The sequence below is a fragment of the Labeo rohita genome, chromosome 21 (assembly GCF_022985175.1).
Source record: "Labeo rohita strain BAU-BD-2019 chromosome 21, IGBB_LRoh.1.0, whole genome shotgun sequence".
In the NCBI taxonomy this organism is placed as follows: domain Eukaryota; kingdom Metazoa; phylum Chordata; class Actinopteri; order Cypriniformes; family Cyprinidae; genus Labeo; species Labeo rohita.
In genome coordinates this window covers 1,267,927-1,292,796 of record NC_066889.1, presented here as the reverse complement: position 1 = coordinate 1,292,796, position 24,870 = coordinate 1,267,927, and the positions used below count along the sequence as shown (strand labels likewise).

Sequence of the window (24,870 nt, the reverse complement as noted above, 5' to 3'; positions counted from 1 at the left end):
ATATCTGGTTGTTACCCCCGAATTACCAAAACGTAACATAGCCTATTGTTCTCATATACCTACACATACGTACTAATAGGTACACTATAATTACAGAAACGTACACCGTAAATTCAGTATACTAATGTAGTTCTTTGCAGGTTGAATATCTGGTTTGTTATCCCCTTATCACCCAAATATAACATATTGTTCCCGTATACCTACATGTACGTTCTTTATAGGTACACTATAATTACAGAAACATACACCGTAAATTCAGTTTACTTACGTAGTTCTTTGCGGGTTGTAATCTAAAGCGTTACCAATAAAAATATCTAAACATAAAATATTTCAAATAAACAATACAAGTAAAGTGCAAATATACAAATAAAGTGCTATTCATGTATTGTACAAAAGCAACAAGAACAACTAATATAAAACAAAAACGATTAACACGCATAAGCATAGGCAAAGTTTCTATTTATAACACGTTTGCAGCGTTGAACAATGTTGATTTCTGGAATGCAATGGACAACCCACTCACGGCTCAAAATGCCATGCAGCAGCCTATTGCTTTTAGTAAAAATAACAGTGGTTTGTGAATGTTGATGCTTTAATAACACATATTTTATTGGGAGCGTTTATACTGGGATGTAACTTACTATTTCACTTAATTTGCGTGGATGTACAGAAAAAAGTAATGTAACTAGTAATGTAACTAACTACTTTTGAAGTAATTAGTTACATTACAACTTTATTGTAATCAGAAATTACTGTTCTGATTACTTTATTGTAATCAGAACAGTAATTTCTGTAATTTGATTACTTTTAAAAGGAGTAATCAGTAATTTAATTACTTTTTCAGAGTAACTTGCCCAACACTGTTTATGAATGGCAGTGACGCAATGCAACTGACACTGGTAGGTCTTGTGAAAATGACAACAAACATTCAATCTATATAGAATGTACTTTTTTGTGGTTGCGGAGTAAATACATATTCTAAAAAGTACCTACTCAGTCAGTGAGTCATTCATTCATTTTAATTAATTCAAATGGCTGACTGATTGAGGAATAAAGTAAATGTTTCTCTTTATGAATGCCCCATTGAATCATTGGTTCACCCAATTCATTGCAAATTTATTCAGAAATGAAACAGCACAGTGGTACTCAGAGACGCAGGTAAATAAAATATTTAATATTTTTCAGTAAGCGTTATTGCTGTTATTTAAAAATGATTTGTTTTAGTTTTTACAATTTCTATGATTTACATTTACATTCACATATATTTACATTTATTAATTTAGCAGATGCTTTTATCCAAAGCGACTTACAGGTGGGGAATACATCAAGCGATTTGTCCTAAGGAGGCAAAACGACTTATGAAGTGCTCATAATACCATAAAACAGGCATTGTTCAGATAAGTACAAGCTAGAAAGGGAAAAGAGTAGAATAAAGGTTTTTTTTTTTTAAATAGTGTCGAAAGAGATGGGTTTTCAGCAGTCGCTTGAAAGTTGTTAGGTAGTTGGCATTCCAGATAGCGGTGGGAAGATCATTCCACCAGCCAGGAACGGCGTAAGAGAATGTTCTGGAAAGTGATTTTGTGCCTCTTTGTGATGGTACAACGAGGCGTCGCTCACTGGCGGATCTCTGAGTTCTGGAGGGTGTAGGGGATCTACAGAAGTCAATTTTGCTCAAAGGGAATCATTTAAGATTGAACAGAATCTCCGTATACAGCGGATCAATGAATCGGTCAGTGATTCATTGAGCGAGCCGTATAACATCAACACTGTACTGGATACTAATATCCAAAATATAGTGAAAACACTATTTCTTAGCACGGTAACAAGGTCGGCAGTTTAAGACATTAATTTATAAGCACAAAACACAAGATACTTCTCTTTTCAATATGAATAGGAATTTATTGGAAAAACCTAAGACATATAAACTAATCTAACACATAGACGCGCATTCACACATTCATACAAGTTGCAGAAAGAGAGAGAGATGAGGAAAGAATGAGTTTAGAAGAGTGAAAATGTGAAATCCCAAGTTTATAGCATACGTATATGCAATTGCTTAGACCTGAACAACCATCAATCATTTAATTAACCCTCGCGTTGAGTTTCTTAGTGAGGTTATTAAACGCTATATTAATGCACCAGTTCAGCTAGAATCTGGAGGTTGTACTTGCGTTGCCTTTGTGTTAAGGGGTTTCCTTTGATGACGTCGTTGCAGAAAGGGGTTCCCCAAGGTTGCTGATTGGTTGGAAGTCCGTGGTCGTTGGAGGTGATGTCTTGGGCGTTGGCTGGATGATGGAGTCGTGTACGCTGGTTGAAGTTTTGAGGCAGGCACGAAGTCTGAGACACGGCTTAGCGGCAAAACTTAACTTAGAACACGAAACTCTCAACGGAAAGAAAAGATTAAAGTAAAAGAAAGAAATGTGACGGTCTCCTCATGTTTTCGTTAGAGGAGTGGCTGGCGTGCAAGCCAGGAAGCGTTCAAAGAACGCAAAAAGCAGCGGCAAATTATGGCAAAAAGCATGGCTAAAAGAGATGGCACGAAGCACAAACTAAAAGCACAAGCTAAGAGCCTGACTAAAAGCAATGGTTAAACCAATAGCTAAAAGCTAAAGCTAAAAGCTAAAAGCATGGCTAGGAGCGATGGAAATAGCTAAAAGCAAAATTTGATGGTGTCCTGTGGTTTTAAACTCAGCTTTGGACACATCCCAAAATGGTGTCTTGACCAATTAGATGTTGTCTTAACTCAGGATATTGCTATGTTTCTCCTCCCAAAACATAAATCAGCATGTTATCTTATCAGTCACATGGTCAGAATTTTCCCGCTCTTGCAGAGTATAATTTGGCCATGATTCCTATAACATGAATACAACACATTTGACAATGAATTGATTGGTGGAAACATTCAAAGCATGAATTTTCAAACTCATACATACCAAACATGAATATAAACCCTTAAGCTATTCAATAGTTATTAAAAAGGACATACACAACGAGTGATTAGAACATAATAGACAAATGTGTGGGTGGCATACATAGCAGGGAGTTATGCAATGGTCTGATGTTCATTCATATGTCCTTTTAAGCATCGTTTTGGTGCATATTTAGGTAAAATGGACAGTCTCTGCCATTCTGTGAACTAAGGGCATGTTCCAAGGAACAAAGGAATTTAGAAGAAACTTGGTCTGGTTCTTGTCTTGGGTGGGGGAGCACCACCCAACAAAGTTTCCTCATGTGATGGTCCTGATGGGCTGCATCTTTGACCATTAATCTCGGGTTTCTCGCCCCAATATTGATAATCTCCTTCCTGAGATGGGATTATCAATAATTGTGTTCTTTTGTTTTAATGTTGCAAGTTGTTCAAAGCTGTGAAAGTTAGTTGGTTAGGCTTACTTCAGGCTGGCTGGCGCCAGGGTATCCTGGACAGATTTATGACGTGGTTCTGGGCCCCTTTGTGGAATTTGGCTCTTTGGTTTCAACCAAATGTTCTGATTGAATCTTCCATTTGTCTGATTCGCTCTGATACCCTACAAGGGAGTGTAGATTGGTAGCAGTGAGTGGAGGTAGGCGGGCGCCGAGCCTGTGGCTGTTCTATATGCAAGCATCAGTGTCTTGAATTTGATGCGAGCCGCAATTGGGAGCCAGTGCAGGATGATAAAGAGAGGTGTGACATGGGCCCTTTTGGGCTCGTTGAAGACCAGTCGTGCTGCTGCATTCTGAATCATTTGTAGAGGTTTGATTGTGCATGAAGGAAGACCGGCTAGAAGAGCATTGCAGTAGTCCAGCCTAGAGATGACCAGGGCCTGGACAAGAAGTTGTGTTAATTCTTTGAAGTTTAATTATTTGAAGTTTAATTAAGAAGTTTAATTAATTATTTGCTTTTCATGAATCTTATGGACCTTGGTTTGGAAACCTTGGTTGCCTTTGCATTACAATGACTTTCACGCTACACAGACAGTTACATTTCACCCCGGACTACTTTTCCCATGTTCCAATTATGGAATCGCCATAGCCAGTCACACACACTGTTTAACACCGACACAGGTCCTTCTCAGAACATCCTGTCTCCGAGCAATAGTAACATTACGGAGCCTTGTTTTCTGAGTTTAAGTCTAGTCTAGTCTGTTTCATTCGTGTCTTGACCCCAGTCTGGTTTATCTCGTCCTGTCTGTTTCTCTGCCTGCCCTGGATTTATCGGGCTGCTCTTGTGTCTTGCCAGTGCTATGCCTTTCTGCTGGTGTTCGAGCCTGACTGTGTTTTTACCATTCCGTAACAGTATTCCTCGGAAAGGCTGCTGTATCCTTTTGTGGCCAAGTACGGAGTGATTGAGATGTGAGGCATGTGGATCCAAATGCAAGCTTTTATTAGAAAAAATGGTCAAAACACAGGCAGGGTTGAACACCAGCAGACAGGCATAGCATGGGCAAGACAAAAGAGTAGTCCAGTAAACACGAGTGGGCCAATCGACAACAAACATAATGCAGTGGACGAGGCAAACGGGTAATCTAACAGACAGGCGATAAATCCAGGGCAGGCAGAGAAACAGACAGGACGAGATGAAGCAGGCTGGGGTCAAAGACACAAATGAAACAGACTAGACTAGACTTTAACTCAGGCTAGAATAAACAGGACTGAACTAGACTTAAGCTCAGGAAACACGGAAAGGCTCCGTAATGTTGCTATCGCTAGGAGAGAGATAACTGCAAACAATCCTCGGTGATCTGAGAAGGATCTGAGTTGGTGTTAAATAGTGTGTGTGATTGGCTAGAGGTGAATCTGTAATTAGTGAAACAGAACATGGGAAAAGTAGTCCGGGGTGAAATGTAACAGTTTGTGTAGCGTGAGAGTCAATGTAATGCAAAAGTGACCATTGATGGTGAGCAGACGAAAGACCACATAGACAGGATTTGTGAAACCTTCTGACAAGATGTTGTACCACTAAAGGTGCACTTTGGTGCAAAAATGATTGGTCAAAACGTTAGAATAATTAGGATTAAATAATTAGAATTACGACAATGAGTAGCCAATTTTTGGAGGTAACGCTAACCCACAAGCCTGCTCACTTAACTCACTGGTGAGGTACAATGAAATCCTGAGAGGTACGTCAGATTTACAGGATACCGACCCAAAAAAACAATTAACAATAATGTGGAAAAGCACTGATGACTAAACATACACTGTTAAACAATGGTGCCCTAATTTAATACTGTTAGCTACTGGCTGTAGTAAAAATGGCCTTAAAGAATTTTTATAGTAGTTTTAATATATATGGTCCACACAAATGGGATTTCAGTGTGGCCCGAAGCAGAATCTCTAGTGATGCTCCTTTGTGTGACTAGCAATCGTTTTCTGTGAGCTGTACGTATGCTGAAGGAAACACTTTTCATACTCTGTCCTGAAGGTATAAGCACACCCACATACATACAAATGTATGCTAATCCCTATGCAAAAAAAGATATTTTAATAGGTCTACTCATAAAGCTCTTTTAAGAAATATGAAAATCTCTGACGTGTTCAGTCTGTTCTTTACTTTCAAATTCAGTCTTATGGGTGTGATGCACTATAAATTGAGTCTGACACACAGATTGTTTGTGATTTCTCTTCAGCATAACCACAAACACTGTTTGGGTCAAGTATAACATTTATAAGTGGCATCTTAAAAGAAGGACATTTATCTATTTTTGTTAACCTTTTCATTTTTTTCCCTCTTCAGTTTTTCCAGAAAATGACCAATTTAAGCATGCGTTATTTTTTCTCATCATCCTCTTCTTTTTCAGCTCGAAGCAGTGTTCAAGATAAGGTTGAAGACCCTGATAATTCTTTAAACGAAAGGCTAGTATACATTCTGTTTTGCTTATTACTTATGTCATTTTGAATTAGTCAGTTGTTATTATTTTTAATTGGAGGTAAATATTTTTATATGCATTTACAGATTCAGTTTTACTTTGTGTGCTCTAGATTTTAAAAAAGCAAAGTACATTCAAATACAAATCAAGTTTATGTAAAAAGCACATTTACTTCACAATACTAATTCAAAATGCTTTTAACTGGCATAATATATAAAAAAATAAAAAAAAGTCTGTATAAACGGGCATATATTGACACAAAATGACAAATAAAGTGTTCATTTTTATTTTTACAGTCATGGAATGAAAGGAGAGGTTCATCGTCATTTAGAGGAGAGCATTCGTCCATACATTGATCTGATTGACACGCTGCGCTCAGTTGGCATTCAGAAGGATTTGGCATTGCCGACTATCGTAGTGATCGGAGACCAGAGTTCTGGGAAAAGCTCTGTGTTGGAAGCACTGTCTGGAATTGCGTTACCAAGAGGAAGCGGTGAATTAGATATTCATATGTGTGTGTAATAGAGTGCTAAATTAGTGAGAGAATATTTTGTCAGCATCTGTTTTTCTAATGATTGTTGATAGGAATTGTCACTAGATGTCCACTAGAGCTGAGGCTGAGGAACGTAACAGGTGGGGTCAGCTGGAAGGCTGTTCTGTCTTACCGTAAGAAGAACACTGATATCATGAATTCAGCAAAAACTCCTGAAGCAGGTTCGTGAAAAAGCTTGCAATCTCACTTTTTTTTTTTCTGGCTCTAGATTTTTATTCTTACAACTAAATTTAAATCATGTTACTTTTTGCTTTTTACATGTTACTTTTCTAGTTTCTAACCAACTGGCGAGTTCAGCGAGCAAAAGGCCACGTTTATCCTATGAGGAGAAGATCATTGACGTTGGGGATCCTTCATTAGTTGAAAAATATGTTGAAGCAGGTTAGTAAAACGCTTAAAATCTATTGTCTTGTCAGTGTTATTGACACATAACACACAAATTGACAATAAGTAAATGAATTTTGAATCATTACTTTTATTGCATAAGCAATAATCTAATATATAGGTTAATGTGTCTTCCAGCAGAATGATAATAATCCAAAGAGTGTTGGCAAATGAATTTAGTAACGGGTTTAATATAATAACAGTTTACTGACAAATTATGTCCTTAGTATTTTCTTTATATAGTAACCATTTCATAAAGTCATGTGTGGAATTTGACCGTATCTCATCCCTTCAGCTGTACACAGAAGCTCCTCCCTTTGCTGGATAAACTGGAAAAACCAGTTAATTCTGACTGGTTACAAAACATGATTCATGCCAAGATTGTTTTGTTGTTGACAAATGTAAAATACGATGGTTAAAGAAAAATACAATATTATTATTATACAAAATAACACCTTAACTTTTAAACATCAGTTAATCATGTGCTTGTTGTATTTCTCTTTTGTAAATCGCTATGGATAAAAGCATCTGTTAAATAAATGAATGTAAATGTAAATATAATTATTTAAAAGGCCTATTTGTAAGAATTGTCATGTATTAATTGCTCTCTTATTGCCAGCGTGTAAACAGCTTGTAACTAAACTTAAAAAAACAAGACATTCCCCTACTTCCTACGTTGTCTATAATTTTGTTCTGAAGATATCCAACATTTTTGCTGAGAAATCAAAAGGATGTGAAGTTTACGCACGCTCCCGATTGCCTCTCTTCTGTTCTATGACACATGAAACAGTCTACATGTCCAATGTACAGGTTAATGCCAAAAGAGAAGTTCAGAAATCATTCTAATATGCGGATTTATTATTAGAATGATCAATGTTGGATAATATCAACAGTTGTGCTGCCAAATATTTTTTGGAACCTGTGATTTTTTTTTTTCAGGATTCTTTCATGAATAACAAGTTTAAAAAGTACAGTGTTTATTCAAAATATAAATATTTTATAACAATGTAAATTATTTATTATTAACTTTTAATTATTAACTTAATACATCCTTGGTGAATAAAAGTATTAATTTCTTTCAATAAAAGTGTACTGACCCCAAACTTTTAAACGGTAGTGTATATGTAGGCTATATAGTGTTTTCCTTCGCAAAACATGCCATAATGTGGCATAACGGATTAAGATGATAAAGACTAATGTCAGACCTGTGTGTGTGCCTTTTGGACTGTTTGGTTTTGTTTTCCCAGCGTTACCCATATTTGGTCTTCCTGTTTCCTGTTCTCATTAGTTACGTCATTCGCTCCTGTCTTGTTTTCATTGGTCTGTTCTGTGTATTTAGTTTTGGTTGTTCCCCAGCATCCTGGTCGGTGATTGTAAGTCATACCCTTCTGTTTACATTGTCATGCAGTTCATGTTTGTCATGGTTGCTGGTTCCCTGCTGTTTTCCCTGCGTTTGGTTTATGTACACTTTTGGATTATCAAATAAACTGCACTTATTTGGATCTCCGCTCTTCTCCTGCTCATTCCACGCACACGACGACAACAACCGTGACAGAATCACCGACCAAGGCAAAATGCTCTGGGCTGAGGATTACCTTTTCAACATCTAGCAGTCAGAGAATTCGTTGGAGCAATACGTTGAGGATTTTTTGAGCGTCGTTCATCTGGTGAGTTGGAGCGATGCGACTATTAACGCGTGTTTTCAGATGGGGCTAAACGATGATAGATTGTTCCATTCCATATCTCCTGACGATTGCCGCAAACCCGTAGCGGAATTCATCAGTTATGTCCTTGCCCTTTGTAATTCCAATTACTATGTCGATGTGGAAGATTCCGCTCTTCCCCCCATCTGCAAACATGCGGCCGCTCCAGCTCACCCCCAGCCAGCATCCTCAGCATACCGCTCCAACGAGCCCACTCCCTCCGGTCCTCCCTCGCTCACTCCAGTTCTCCATAACTCCTCCCTTGTCCTCAGCCCAGAGCTTGTGGCCAGCTCTCGGACGCCGCCGCCCGCGGACAGCTCTCGGAGTTCTAAGGACTATATGGATGTATGTGGATATTCTCCTGTGTTTCCGCTGGTTCCGTCCAGATATCTCCCTCTCCACTGGTTCCATCCAGCTCTCCCTCTCCGCTGGTCCCGTCCAGCTCTCCCAAACATCCACTGATCCTGTCCATTCCACCAGAGCTCGCAGCCAGCGCTCGGACGCCGCCCACCGCTTGCAAGAAGGCGGCAAGGAAAAGGCACCGTATGGACTCGGCTGCGTCTCCCGAGTCAAGGTAAGTGGCCGCTGCGTGCATGGAGTCCAGTCACGTGACAGCTGCGTCTTCTGAGTCTAGTCAAGTTACGGCTGCGTTTCCTGAGTCAAATCAAACTGCAGCTGCGCTTCCTGAGTCTAGTCAAGTTGCAGCTGTGTTTCCAGAGTCAAGTCAAGTTGCAGCTGCGTCTCCAGAGTCAAGTCAAGTTGCAGCTGCGTCTCCAGAGTCAAGTCAAGTTTCAGCTGCGTCTGCGGAGTCAAGTTGCAGCTGTGTTTTCCGAGTCAAGTCAAGTTGCAGCTGTGTTTCCTGAGTCAAGTCAAGTTGCAGCTGCATTTCCCGTGTCAAGTCAAGCTGCAGCCGTCGTTCCTGAATCAAGTGAAGTCACAGCTGCTCCACATGAGTCAAGCCAAGTTATAGCGGGTTTCCTGAGTCAAGTCAAGTCAAGCTGCAGCTATGTTTCTTGAGTCACGTCAGGTTGCAGCTGCATCTACGGAGTCTAGTCAAGTTGCGGCTGCATTTACTGAGTCAAGTCAAGTGACAGCTGCGTTTCCTGAGCCAAGGCAAGTCAGCGCTGCTAGAGCCCAGCTGCCAAGTCAAGTAGCAGCAGAGTTCACTGAGCCAAGTCCGCTCCAGAATCCTCTTTCACTGGAGAGCCCGCCAATGTCTTCTGAGGTGTCAGCTAGAGCTGTGCGCCTCCTCCGGCGCCGTTAAGAGCTATCTGCTTCTCCCCCTCCTCTCTACGCCTCCAGAGCCTCCCCAGGTTCCCGCCTCCTCTGCCCTGGAGAGTCAGCGCGCCCTCCAGAGTCAGCGCGCCTCCAGCAGCGCCCTCCTGTGTTTGCACCTCCAAAGCTTGGCCTTCCCGTGATCCCCAGGGCAGGCTAGAGCCTGCGCCTCCTCCGTTCCCTCCAGAGAAAATTTTGGGGGGCTGCCTGAACTCCCTGACCAGCCATGGCCACCTGGACTGTGTGCTCGGCCATGGCGCCCCGAACCCCCTGACCCGCCATGGTTGCTTGAACTATGCTCTTGGCCATGGCTCCCCGAATTCCCTGACCCGCCATGGCTCCTGGAGCTCCTGGATCCGCCCTGGATGCGTACCCCTTCTGTGTCTGCCTTGCACAAGCCTCCAGGACGCCCACCCTCCCACCCCAGTGTATTATGTTATGACGCGAGTCGCGCCTTAGGAGTGGGGGGGTAATGTCAGATATGTGTGTGTGCCTTTTGGACTGTTTAGTTTTGTTTTCCCTGTGTTACCCTTATTTGGTCTTCCTGTTTCTTGTTCTTATTAGTCACATCATTGTCTAATCAGTCTCACCTGTCCTGTTTTGATTGGTCTGTTCTGTGTATTTAGGTTTGGTTGTTCCCCAGCATCCTGGTCGGTGATTGTAAGTCATACCCTTCCGTTTACATTGTCATGCAATGGAGAGCGGAGATCCAATGCGTGAGGGTTTATTAAACAATCCAAATAGTACATAAACAACGGAAAACAGCAGGGAACAGCAACCACGACGTAAAAGAACTGAGTAACAATACAATCACCGACCAGATACCAAGGGGACAACCAACCTTATATACACAGACAAACCAATCAAAACAAGACAGGTGCGAATGATAGGACAATGATGTGACTAACAAGAACAGGAACAGGAAGACCAAATATGGGCAAACACTGGGAAAACACATACAAACAGTCCAAATGGCACACACAGGTCTGACATCCCCCCACCCCCCTTAACTTAATACACCGGGGTAGGAGGGTGGGCGCCCTGGAGGCTGTGCAGGGTAGACACAGGAGCGATAAAGGTTACGCCTCCAGGGTGGATCCGGGAGCTCTAGGAGCCATGGCGGGTCAGGGAATTCGGGGAGCCATGGCCAAGAGCATAGTTCAGGCGACCATGGCGGGTCAGGGGGTTCGGGGAACCATGGCCGAGCACACAGTCCTTGTGGCCACGGTGGGTCAGGGAGTTCAGGGAACCCTGGCCGAGTACACAGTCCACAGGCTCTGGACTCCCTGACCCACCGTGGCACAGGCTCTGGAGGGCGCTCTGGAGAAAGCTCCGGCGCTGGAGGGCGCGCTGGACACAGCTCTGGCTCTGAAGGAAGCACAGGCTCTGGAGGAATGGACGGGATTAGTGGAGGCTTGGGAGAGCTGAACAGGACCAGCGGAGAAGGAGGAGAGCTGGACGGAACCAGCGGAGACAACAGTTCATATAAAGCCACATAATCCTTAATATTAAAATAGTTTGTCATATTGCCGGTCTCTGAACCAGAGCGCGGGCGCGGCTGGAGTCCGAGAGCTGGCCGTGGGTGGCGTCCGAGCGTTGGCCGCAGGCGCAGCGGGAGTCCGAGCGCTGGCCGCAGGCGCGGCAGGAGTCCAAGCGCTGGCCGTGGGCTCTGGGCTGAGGATGAGGGAGGAGTGATGGAGAACTGGATTGAGCGAAGGGGGAAGATAAGAATCTTACACATCGACAAGGAACTCGGAATGACAAAGGGCAAGGACATGATTGATAAATTCCACAACCAGTTTGCGGCAATCGTCAGGAGTTATCTGTAACGAAGCGGAGATGAGACGAGGATCTATGTGCAAGAGTTTATTGTACATCCAAAGAAAACAACAAATTATCCAGAACGGGGAACCCTTAGAATCCAGGCAAGAACAGGGAGCAACCATCACAGACATTAAACAACTGACCAAAATACAGGGGAAAGACAAGGACTATTTATACACAGGGTGAGGTAATGATCTAATTGGTAACCGGGGTAACTGATGAGGGAGTGGGTGTGGTTCAATGAAGATCCATGGCAACAAACAAGGGAACAGAGGTACAGGGAAGCAGGGAACAATAAGACACAAAAACTACAAAATAAAAGTCCTTAAACACGAATACAGAAGACAAAGACCAGGCACATGACATAACCCCCCCTCAAAAGAGTGGCTTCCAGACGCTCCAAACAGAAATACCAGTCCAGGAAGGGGGAGGAGCTCAGGCAGAACTGGGGAAGGGATGGAGGGCCAGGTCCATGTAAGGGGAGATAAACAAGGGACTGAAGCAGAGCAAGAGGCCAGGGTGGAGTCGGCCAGATGGGAGGAGCTGAGGACCACCAGATCATGAGAGAAGACCTCCACGGCGGAGCAGGCGGTACCCAGCAGGGCGGAGCAGGAGGCTCAGGAGCCCTCCAGGGCGGAGCCGGAGGCAGAGCAGGTGGCACTAGAGCCCTCCAGGGTGGAGCCGGAGGCAGAGCAGGCGGCGCGCTAGAGCCCTCCAGGGCGGAGCCGGAGGCAGAACAGGTGGCACTAGAGCCCTCCAGGGCGGAGCCGGAGGCAGAACAGACGGCGCTACAGCCCTCCAGGTCGGAGCCGGAGGCAGAGCCAGCGACACTAGAGCCCCCAAGGGCAGAGCCGGAGGCACAACAGCCCTCCCAGGCGGAACAGGAGGCGGAACAGGAGGCGGAGCAGGAGGCGGAGCAGGAGGCGCAGCAGCCCTGCGGGGCGGAACAGGAATCTGCATCACGCTCTGGGACCTGGGGAGAGCAGGGACAGAGGAGGCAGACAGAATAGAGGGAGAAGGCGCAGCAGCCCTCCAGGGCGGAACAGGAGGCGGAGCAACCCTCCGGGGCGGAACAGGAGGCGGAGCAGCCCTCCGGGCGGAGCAGGAGGCGGAGCAGCCCTCCGGGCGGAACAGGAGGCTGCGTCATCGACTGGGACCTGGGGAGAACAGTGACAGAGGGTGTAGACAGGGAAAAGGGAGAAGCAGAGAGTTTGGTGGTTAACGCCCCCTCCGTAAGAGGTTCTACGGCTGGCGCCGACACCTCTGGAGGCATTGGCGCAGCTTCTCCGACGGGGAAGGCCTCTGGAGCAGACTTGAGACCAGACGGGGCCTCTGGGGCAGACTTGAGACCAGACGAGAGCTCTGGTGCAGGCTTGTGATCAGACGAGAGCTCAGAGGCTGACCTGTGAACAGGCGTGACCTCAGGAGCACAGTGTGTAGCCCACACACACCACATGGCCACTGCCATTAAGGGAAGAGCAGCAGCGATAACGTCACTTGGCTTGTGAAGATCTGCTGTAACGTGGCTTGACTCGGGAACAACATGGCTTGACTCGGGAACAACATGGCTTGACTCGGGAACAACATGGCTTGACTCGGGAACAACATGGCTTGACTCGGGAACAACATGGCTTGACTCGGGAACAACATTGACTTGGCTTGACTCGTGGGGAACAGCTGCTGTAGCTTGACTCGGCCCTGTAGCTTGACTTGAATCAGGGGTAGCTGCCGCAACAAGAGGGAGCGCCATCTTAGCTGTCCGTACAGCCATTAGGGGTGAGTCCAACACGTGGGTCATCATGTGGCGTGACTTGGAGACAGCGACCATCTTGTGGACTGGCTTTGGCGTGGCGGCCATCTTTGCGACAGGCTCTGGCGTGGCGGCCATCTTTGCGACAGGCTCTGGCGTGGCGGCCATCTTTGCGACAGGCTCTGGCGTGGCGGCCATCTTTGCGACAGGCTCTGGCGTGGCGGCCATCTTTGCGACAGGCTCTGGCGTGGCTCTTTGGACAGGCTCTGGCGTGGCGGCCATCTTTGCGACAGGCTCTGGCGTGGCGGCCATCTTTGCGACTGGCTCTGGCGTGGCGGCCATCTTTGCGACTGGCTCTGGCGTGGCGGCCATCTTTGCGACAGGCTCTGGCGTGGCGGCCATCTTTGCGACAGGCTCTGGCGTGGCGTCTTTGGCGGCGTGGCATCTTTGCGACAGGCTCTGGCGTGGCGGCCATCTTTGCGACAGGCTCTGGCGTGGCGGCCATCTTTGCGACTGGCTCTGGCGTGGCGGCCATCTTGTGCAGTGGGTCTGGGCTGGCGGCCATCTTGCAAGGAGACTCAGGAGTGGCGACCATGCTGTGAATTACCCTTTCTACTTCCTTAACAGAAAAAGGGGATTCACAGAACAGCAAAACAAAGTCTATATACTGTGACAGGGTCCAGCTGGGGTCCTCATCCGGTAAGTTTAAACTAACCTCTGGATCGAGTCCACTCCAGAAACAGTCCTTTATTTTGGTGTCATCTCCAGGCACTAGCTGGCTGTAATAAAGGAACTCCTCCACATAATATTCGATCGGTCGGCCGTTTTGAAAAATTGAGCAAAGAGTGCTCAGAGGGTCGCGATAAACTCCTGCTAGATCCATAGTTGGTCAGTTGTTCTGTAACGAAGCGGAGATGAGACGAGGATCTATGTGCAAGAGTTTATTGTACATCCAAAGAAAACAACAAATTATCCAGAACGGGGAACCCTTAGAATCCAGGCAAGAACAGGGAGCAACCATCACAGACATTAAACAACTGACCAAAATACAGGGGAAAGACAAGGACTATTTATACACAGGGTGAGGTAATGATCTAATTGGTAACCGGGGTAACTGATGAGGGAGTGGGTGTGGTTCAATGAAGATCCATGGCAACAAACAAGGGAACAGAGGTACAGGGAAGCAGGGAACAATAAGACACAAAAACTACAAAATAAAAGTCCTTAAACACGAATACAGAAGACAAAGACCAGGCACATGACATTATCAAATTGAACAATCTATCATCGTTTAGCCCCATTTGAAAACACGCGTTAATAGTAGCATCGCTCCAACTCACCAGATGAACTACGCTCAGAAATTCTTCCACGTAACGCTCCATCGGCCTCTCCGCCTGCTGGATGTTAAAGAGAAAATCATCAGCCCAGAGCATCTTTGTTGGTCGGTGATTTCTGTCCAAATAGTACATAAACACCGGGAAAACACATACAAACAGTCCAAATGGCACACACAGGTCTGACAATCGTTTGACAACAGTAAGGTTTATATTGAATTTGGTCTTTATCATCGTAGTCTGTTTTGCCACATTAAGCGTTTCCTATAAAAGTGAAAGTTTGCGCATTCATGGCCATATGCTTGCCTTGAAGTACATTAAATTAATAAACTATATTACAAATTTGATCATTTAATGGCACTTAATGTATCTTAATATCGAGCATTAATCAAGTGTTAATGATTTTCTACAGGAGGAAAAAACTTAACGAGAGACTTTGCGCATTCATTGCGCGTTCATATTCTGCTGTTCTGTGGCCACGGATTTGCGGGTCTTGTTTTTATCTCCTACAGATGACTTGCAGGATTCGTATGTTATGCTAAATTAGTTTTAATCATTTAACCACCACAGCTTCTTGTCTCAATTGGCAAAACACACCATTTGTGTGGATTGCAAGTGACGTCACAGGTAGCTGAGAGCGCAGGTGGCGATTGCGAGTGACATTGTAATTTAGTTTCTTTTTTCTTGTCTTCACCACCTGGCTACTGTTCTAAAATGTTGAGAGATCCAATTAAATAAATAAATAAATGAATAAATAAATAAAATAAAAATAAAATCGACTGCAAGTGACGTCACTTCCGGAAGTGCAGTTGTCTGAGAGTGCAGGTGCATGTCTGCAGCCAGACCCTTCTCCAAAAATGGGATTCATTCAAACTATAGTATATCTCACATAGTCAGATCTATAGTCTGCAGTCTCAAATATACTTTATTATCAAAATATCATACATCATGATGCCGGTAAATTGCACATCTTGTGCAAACATATGCACATCACTATGATCAGATGCTTTCTAACTGCTGTTTTCTCAACACTGTCATGTTTGCTGTGTGTTTATTAGGGGCTGCTCCATAACAGTCAACTAACCGTTAGTCGACAAGAAGAGGCTTGGTCAACAAAAATTATATTTGTCGCTTAGTCGCAGAAAAAAAAATAAAATCCACATGAAGTGGCAAAGTCACATAGTCTGTTATGGACAGATCGTTAATGGCATGTCTATTTGGTAATACATCGGGCAGGACATCCAAATCATTTTTTAACCTCAAATATGGCCTATCGTCTGAAATATGTAAGTGGTTGCAACTCAATCTAATGTTAACCTAGTAAAATGTGCGCTGTTTAAGTGTTTGTGGAAGCTGAACAGTGGCACATTTATACTGAGTGACAGGTGGAGGCACCAGTGCGGTCACATGCTCTTAAAATACTCCATAATTTTTGGTCATACAGATAAGGGAAATACATCTTTTGAATCTGTAAAGACTGCACGTTTATTTGTGTGCACTTACCATAACAACAAAACATTGCGCTTTTGTAAAATAACGTAAGCATGTAAGCACGTAAAAATGTATTACTTAAAGGCTCATTGTTATGATTTAAATGGTATATTAGTAAATGTGCGTTTAGTTGACTAATCGCTAAAAAAGAATGACTTCTAGTTGACCAGAAAAATCTTGTGTTGAGGTCAGCCCTAGTGTTTTCTTGGTTACTGAGAAATTGCGCAGCATATATTTACATATATTTACATACATCACTCTCATCAGCTTGTACAGCATCTGGATATTCGCTAACAGTATGCAAAGAATGAAACAAATCATTGCTGTGAGTATATCAGGTCATTCAGGACATTCAGTCTCATGTACGTCACGTGTGCACGTGTACAAGCACGAGTAAATGAGTATTTCTGAATTCTGCTTATAACCCCTTTAATGTATAACAAAATATTTAAATTTTTAAATAATATATATTCTTTTAAAAGAATAAAATTTGCAGGACAAACTTAGATATTTCTGTAACCGAGAGGGACATGTTCTCCCCAAGGTGTAATAGTTGCTATTGCTCTGCATTTCATATTCAAAATATTCAGCTGTGCCATGTGACAATAATGTCATTAGGTCAGATTGAGTTAGACCTATCAGACTGCACCATCTAGAGTTTCATGCCAGAACTTTGTATTTCATTATGTAGTGTGTGTTTTACAGCCCAGAATGAGTTGGCAGGAAAGGGGGTGAAAATTTCTGATGATCTTATTACTTTGGAGGTCAGGTCACCAGATGTGTGTGACCTCACACTGATCGATCTACCTGGAATTGCCCGAGTCCCAGTGCAAGGACAACCACAAGATATTGGAAACCAGGTGGGCAGTATAAACTGATTTTGCACTCCAGATTCAGTACTGTATATACCCAGTTTTAAAACTTTGTGTCTCATAGATCAAACGTCTGATCATGAAATTTACTGAGAAGCAAGAGACTATAAACATGGTAGTGGTCCCTTGTAACATAGACATTGCCACAACAGAAGCATTGAAAATGGCACAAGAAGTAGATCCTGAGGGCGTAAGAACTCTCGGTAATGAAGATGATCATCTGACATCTTTCAGCACTTTGTCAGCAAATAGCACATTTCAGAGAATAACTCTTTTTTTATTCACACAGCCATTTTGACCAAGCCAGACCTCATAGACAGGGGAACCGAGAAGAATATTCTGGCCATTGTCCAGAACAAAGTGATTCCTCTCCGCAAAGGTTACATCATGGTGAAGTGTCGAGGACAACAACAGCTCGATGAGAAAGTTCCTCTGGAGGAGGCGACACAAATTGAGACAAATTTCTTCCAAAATCATGCATTCTTCAAGTTACGATCGAAAGAAAATACGATTTGACTTTTGTTGACATGTTTCAGCTTACCCAGCATACACTACTAAATGTTTAAGCATTAAAATGTTGGCCCTATGAATAAAATATTTACATAAGCATGTGTGCAGTCCAGCCCATACAATCTTTGTTATTGTAGACCAGAGGTGCCCAAACTTTTTACTATAAAGGGCCAAAAATCAAACTTGACTGAGGGCTGAAAGTAAATGCTGCATATATCCAATTATACAAAAAAAAAAAAAAAAAAAAAAAATGAAATCAAATTCACTTACACTACCGTTCAAAAGTTTGGGGTCAGTACATTTTTATTGTTTCTTTTTTTTTTTGTTAAGAAATTAATACTTTTATTCACCAAGGATATATTAAGTTAATAATTAGAAGTTTATTAAAAGTTAATAATAAATAATTTACATTGTTATAAAATATTTATATTTTGAATAAACACTGTACTTTTTAAACTTGTTATTCATGAAAGAATCCTGAAAAAACAAATCACAGGTTCCAAAAAATATTTGGCAGCACAACTGTTGATATTATCCAACATTGATCATTCTAATAATAAATCCGCATATTAGAATGATTTCTGAAGGATCATGTGACACTTAAGACTGGAGTAACAGCTGATAAAAATTCAGCTTTTCATCACAGGAATAAATTCTATTTTAAAGTATGTTAAAATAGAAAACATTATTTTATATTGTAAAAACATTTTGCAATATTACTGTTTTTTTTTTCTATATTTTTAATCAAATAAATGCAGCCTTGATGAGCATAAGAGACTTCTTTAAAGACTATTACAAGTCTTACTGACCCCAAACTTTTGAACGGTAGTGTATATTCTCTCGTTTCAGTGCAATAAATAAATGAATAACTAAATTAAACTCACCTGGTTTGGGAATCTCTGGTGTAGTCTACACCAGGGGTGGGCAACGCTGATCTTCGAGGGCTGGTGTCCCTGCAGAGTTTAGCTCCAACCCTGAAAAAAAACAAAACAACCTTTATCCTGAAGTCCTTGATTAGCTTGTTTAGGTGTGTTTGATTAGGGTTGGAGCTAAACTCTGCAGTAACACCGAGCCTCGAGGATCAGCGTTCCCCACCCCTGTTCTAAACTAAGCCACTTTACAAAATTTTCCTTCTCTTTTTTTATAGACTCCTCTTAGATGAGAATAAAGCGACTATTAAATGTCTTGCCACCAAACTCACACAGGATCTCGTCAGTCATATTAAAGTAAGTTTGTAAATGCCTGTTTACATTGTTTTTAGCCGCATGAATATCAAATGAATTGAGAGACTATGATATCACACCACTGCAGTCTGAAAAAAATGAGTGGCGCACTTGTTTTGAACCTAAAAGTAATGCATTCCAATATTGCTTTACTCCCTAAAAAAGTAACTTATTCTGTTACTTAATTACTTTTTTACAAAAAGAAAAAAAGAAACAAATTATGTTGATCTAAAGTCATTTTTGCTTATTAGTTTTCTTAATTTGGATCATTGAAGGTCGGCAGAAAAGACACTGGTTGATCAAATGGGATTCATTACCTAAAAACACATATTTGTGTTATTTAACACATTTAATTATTTCAGGTTTGCTTCATATTCTGAATTCGCATGTTGCTGTTTTAATTCATTTTTAGGAATACTGAACCTGTTCCCGTGCAAGTAAATGCATGGTGACATTTTGTTTATTTTGGAACTACAGTAAGCATGTTGTCAGTCATTAAATAGAAAACAAAGTAACTGTCTTTACTTATTTGAAAAAGTAACTCAGATATTTTTTAGTGTAAATTAAAAAGTCATTTTTTACTTTCTAGTTACTTGAAAAAGTAATGTGATGTACTGTAACTTGTGTTACTTGAAATGCCTTACCCCCAACACTGCTTGCAACATCCACTGCGCATTTGTTGGGTTTATTACATCCATTTTATATTCATGGTTGTCAGAAATCACTTCCAAAGCTTGACGAGCAGATAAAAAAGCAGTTGTGGGATGTGAGGAATGAGCTGAAGGAGTGTGAAGCTGGTCCACCACAGGACCCGAAGGGAGCCAAACAGTTTCTCATTAAAGTAAGAACTGATCATCTCAAGCCATCTTCATGCTTCTCAGAATGATCATTAGTGCTGAATCCTCAGGGTAGTTTAGGGACCAATTCTCACTAACATGCATATTGGATGTTTATTAGTACTTATAAAGCACATATTAATGTCTTATTTTGCAGGATCATATTTTAGATCTATCGATGCACCCCATACCTAAACTTAACAACTACCTTACTAATTATGAAAGGGGTCATCGGATGCTAAGTTCACTTTAACATGTTGTTTGAACATTAATGTGTGTTGGCAGTGCATGTACAAATCTACGCTATAATGATAAAAATCCATGCAGTGGTTTTTAATTAATCTGTAAAAATAATATCCCCTTTTTCAAATCGAGCTGTTCTCAGATGCCTGTCATTGTGGCATCACACCAACAGAGGCCACTCCCACCAGAGTTGATTGACATGAGTGTTTTACCTCAGATCAGCTGTAACAGTCCAACCTCTTTGTTTGGATGTCGGAGCAGGGATGTAATTTAGACAAGAATATCTCTGACTGAGTGATTGAGGTGTTGTGTTGCTGGATGTAATAATGAACATAGTGGTCGTCATTTACTCCTGACATCTGAGCCGCTGAAGATGCAGTGGATTACGTTTGTTTGTCAAGGAAATGTGCCTCCCGATCTACATATATCCGTCTATGTTCGTGCAAATCATTTGTGATCCAGCTTCACTTACAGCAGAAGTGTCAGGCGTCGTGTGCGGGAAGGAGGAGTAGGGACGAGGAAGTCATAAACACGCACTTCATTAATAATATCCAAACCAAGGAACAGGAACGAACAGGAACAGCAGGGAAACCACACGCTAACACAACGAAAACAACATTAGGTAACATTAAGAACCGACCAAGACCAAGGAACTGAATCAAACTCGGGGGGCTACGGCGGAGCATTAGAGTCCGGGATGCCATTGCGAGTCAGGGAGCTCGGGAAGCCACAGCTGAGTACACAGTCCAGGCGACCATGGCGGATCAGGGAGCTCGGGGAGCCATGGCCAAGTACACAGTCCAGGCGGCCATGGCGGGGCACACAGTTCCTGAGGGTAGACGGAACAAAACAACTGGTCATCTTGTAGCCCCATCTGAAAACATGCGTACTGCTCCAACGGCCTCTCCACCTGCTGAATATTCATGAGGAATTCCTCAGCCCAGAACATATTCGTGTGTGGTCGGTTCTTCCGTCAGGCGTTGTGTGCGGGAAGGAGGAGTAGGGACGAGGAAGTCATGAACACGCACTTTATTAATAAAATCCAAACCAAGGTACAGGAACGAACAGGAACAGCAGGGATACAACACGCTAACGCAACGAAAACAACATTAGGTAACATTAAGAACCGACCAAGACCAAGGAACTGAATCAAACTTATATAACCAGGCTAATAAGACAAGGACAGGTGTAAGTGATTAAAGAATGACATCATAATAAGAAACCGAACAGGAAAGACCAAATAAGGAGACAAGAGGGAAAAACCAACGAAACAGTCCACAGGGGTGTGACAAGAAGGGAGTATAAGGGTTTTTTTTTCTGAATCTTTGCGATCGTCTTTCGATGTGCTAGTTAGCAAGTTTAGTGGCTAAATGCGGCTAAAGTAAACAGGCTCGTCACTCCACAGAGAGAAGAGAGGGGCGGGGCGAGCAGAGCTCATCTGCATTTAAAGCAGCCTCGACCAGAATGGGATGATTTTTGCAGAGCTTATTTTGACAAGGTAAAAAGGGTGTTGTTTTACACAACCGTTGAGAATTTTTAACCAAAGTATATTATAGACTTTTCATTAAGACCCTAAAGAATCATATCAACTTGTGGAAAATGGGCATCCGATGACCCCTTTAATAAGGAGTTTATTGAGGAAAAAGTCATAGTTAATAGTGGGATTTGGACCTCAAAATAAAGTGTGACCTCATATTTTAATTAAAAAGCACTCATAACAAGTATTACTATATCTTTCTCACAGATATTAACAAAATTCAATGACAAAATCAGGTCCTTATCATCAGGAGAGCTGATCATTAAGGAAAATTTGTTTGTCCAGCTTCGGACTGAATTCAAGAAGTGGAATGATGATCTTAACGACACAAAGACATCCTGTCAGTACATTTTTACATTTAATATACATATTTGCTGATATTCAGACCAACAGCATGATATTGTTTAATAAACAAGAGTTTATATTTATTAAATTACATCAGAGTCTGTGTCCTAGTAAAGCCACAGTAAAGCTGTTTTGAATGAGCTGGAGGTCATAAAGAATCACTGAATCAAATCCCCCAAATACTCTTGCACAGACTGACTGGAAAAGTGGGTGTCACAGACAGTCAAAAGTGCTGTTGGGCTGTACGTTAGCAGCCTTTGAATCTTGTTCAGATTTGATAAGAAATACATTTTTATATTAAAAAAATCCCTCTTGTTTCCAATAAGTTGACAGTTCGAAGGAGTTAAGCCAGAATTACAGAGGGAGGGAACTGCCCGGCTTCAGCAACTACAGAGTTTTTGAGATGATTTTGCAGGACCGTGTGGCTAAACTGAAAGAGCCAGCCATCGACTCACTCCATTCCGTTAAAGGTACTGTCACACATCTTTATGTTTAACGGGAACCTAAAATCAAAGGATTAGTATACAGTGAGAATGTTGTAGTAGTATATCACATCTGAATGATCAAACCTGAAGTATTTGTGGCTATTTGTCTTTTTGTTCTACTTTTGAAGACATTGTTCTCAAGCAGTTCACTGACGTGTCTCATCAATGTTTCCGGAACTACCCTGTTCTTCTAAATACAACTATGGTAAATATTGTTTCTAATTTGTGACGAAGGCCACGTACACACTATAAACTGCATTTAAATACGGTACTGAATCCCCTAAACGTGGTAACGTGTTTGGTATCCATTATTTCTGATGAAAGTTATATTACAGCAAACAAAGACTCATTATGTTCAGCAATTTTAGCTAAACCAGTGTGAAAGAGCCTCCATGTTTTGTTTTGTTTTTGTTTGTCTGTAGAGCGAGCTCTAAACGGGTTGCCATGTCAACTTATTATAAGCGATGCTTATTAAGCGTCTTTGGAATTTTTTGTTTTGAGCTCGGCTCATAAAGCGACTCAGCTGATAGAGTTAATAAAGTAGTCAGGAGCAGGTTACACTGTAAAAAAAAAAAATTTGTTAAATTTACGGTAAAAAACGGCAGCTGTGGTTGCCGGAAATTTTCCCCTAAAAAATATGGTAGCAACCTTAGGTTTTACAGTTTTAATATAAATTTACATTTGAACACCAAAATTTCATTAACTGATGTAATTGTAATCAACATATTGAAGTACTGAAATCTGTTTTGTATCTTTGTAATACACCGATAACCACCAAAAGCAGGTGGTGATGAGAAAGTCACATGATGAACCAAAGCCCATCACAAACAGCTTTTAAATAATACCATATATAGAAGGTGTACAGTATCATTCACACAAACACTAAACACCATCATGGAAATGGAAATAATGCAATAAACATGAATTTAACAACATTATATGTAACATACAACCCTAATGTACAAAACATATAAGAAAAAAACTAAGAAACATAGTTATTTCAACAAAAAAACCCCATCTATGTCAATTTACAGTTATTCACTGTAAATTTTAAGTTCTTTTTCCACTTCAAAAAACGGTATACTACTGTAAAATTACATCCAATGTTCAATATAGTTTTTCACCATATAGTAGGGGAATTTACCGTTAAACCATTTAACATGATTTTACTGTAACATTTTTACAGTCTTTTATCGTTACATTCACGGTCATTTTTTTTTACAGTGTACTATAGTCTGGTATGTAGCTTATTTTGAATTGAGTTTATTTAGAGTTTGCTCTTTGTCGTTGTTTTTCTAGCAAGATCTGGCAACACTAATAAGTCAATGTGTACCTTGTGAGTTGTTGCACTGCACATGCAGAAAAGATTTAAATACATAATTAACATGTTGTTTAGTTTGCTTCTGTGCATCCTGTGTAGAATTTCTGCAAATGCGGTTGCCACTACCTGCATTTTTTGGGAGTCAATTCGGTTGTAGAATACATTGTCACTACCATAAATAACTGAACTGTTTGTGTACAGAACAGGATTAAGCACTACAAAGTGAACTGACAACCAAATTTAGATGCACGTGGCCAAAGAAAATGACAGCAATTGTACAAAAATCCCAGAATTCAGTCAATTGACTTTTTGTTCCTCTGTACATCTTCACTTGACACCATAGAACAAAATCGACAACATTCAGTCAAGCCAGCAAGCCAAAACGGAGCAGCGGATCATGGATCAGTTTGAAATGGAAAGCATGATCTACACTCAAGATCCCATCTACTTGAACTTCTTGAATGCGGTCAGCGGAGAGAAATTTTCAGAAGCGCAATTACCTGTCTTTGACATAAAAAGCAAGTACAGTGAAATGCTGCAGGCCTATTATGAGGTACATGGAGTTTCCAGTAACAGATTTGAAGCCTTGTTCAGAGAGAAGTAGCTTAGTAGGTCTTGATTTTCTTTCAGATTGTTGTGCAGCGGATGGCCGACCAACTGCCCATGCTGATCACCTTCTACATGCTAAAGGAGACCGCTCAGCTCCTGTCTACTGACATGCTCAGTATACTGGAAGGGGCAAATGCGAGCGAGCTCCTGTTCGAGGACTCTGACGTCAGCAAAAGACGCAAATACTTGCAGTCTCGTCTGAGCCGTTTAACTACTGCTCAGGAAGCACTTAGTGATTTTATTTGAGAGATCTACTGATGAAGGATTAAACATATTATTCAAACCTCCGTGTAACAGTTTTTCAATAACGGTAAATAAGTAGGTGATCTTTTTTAAAACATCCAACAATTTAATCCAACTTTATTCAGCATATACATTTTTTGATATATTGCTTGATTTCTGTTGTTTCTTTAAACCAAACGACTGCAGTGTAACCCTTTTAAAGTAATTAATAAATAGCTGTTATTCTTGCAAGTGCGAGTGCATTGAATTCTGTATCTGGCAGAATACAAATAATTTGGATTGTTTTCATGTTGGCAGTAATTTGTATCCAAGCTGCTCACAACATTATTGGGAACAAAGATTGATTTTGTTTTCTAAAGTAGCTAAATGCCTCAGTGCCTCAGTTACAGTATGTGTTTTTATCTATCGAAAATTAAAATAATTTCTCATACTGATTGCCTTTATTTTTGTCAGCTACACAGATTTATCTATAGTAGCAGGTGCAAAGTC

The 24,870-nt window shown here is 41.7% G+C and overlaps 1 protein-coding gene across 1 annotated transcript; it reads left to right on the top strand.

Annotated features, from left to right (window-relative positions):
- Window positions 1–5,615: 5,615 nt before the first annotated feature.
- On the top strand, window positions 5,616–24,752 carry LOC127152449 (interferon-induced GTP-binding protein Mx3). Its single transcript, XM_051093112.1, has 14 exons — window positions 5,616–5,829; window positions 6,140–6,336; window positions 6,429–6,557; window positions 6,670–6,777; window positions 16,863–17,017; window positions 17,094–17,232; window positions 17,319–17,517; window positions 18,687–18,765; window positions 19,481–19,603; window positions 21,586–21,718; window positions 22,050–22,193; window positions 22,337–22,413; window positions 23,873–24,082; window positions 24,160–24,752. Exons 1-14 carry the CDS (start codon window positions 5,723–5,725, stop codon window positions 24,382–24,384), a joined length of 2,025 nt encoding a protein of 674 aa, XP_050949069.1. The 5' UTR covers window positions 5,616–5,722; the 3' UTR covers window positions 24,385–24,752.
- Window positions 24,753–24,870: the final 118 nt, after the last annotated feature.

Excerpts from the sequence above, each read along its gene's own strand:
- LOC127152449 (XM_051093112.1), top strand. The coding sequence starts at position 5,723 with ATGACCAATTTAAGCATGCGTTATTTTTTCTCATCATCCTCTTCTTTT. Across the intron at positions 6,337-6,428 it reads TGCGTTACCAAGAGGAAGCG|GAATTGTCACTAGATGTCCA; the intron begins GTGAATTAGATA and ends GATTGTTGATAG. Across the intron at positions 17,018-17,093 it reads CACAAGATATTGGAAACCAG|ATCAAACGTCTGATCATGAA; the intron begins GTGGGCAGTATA and ends TGTGTCTCATAG.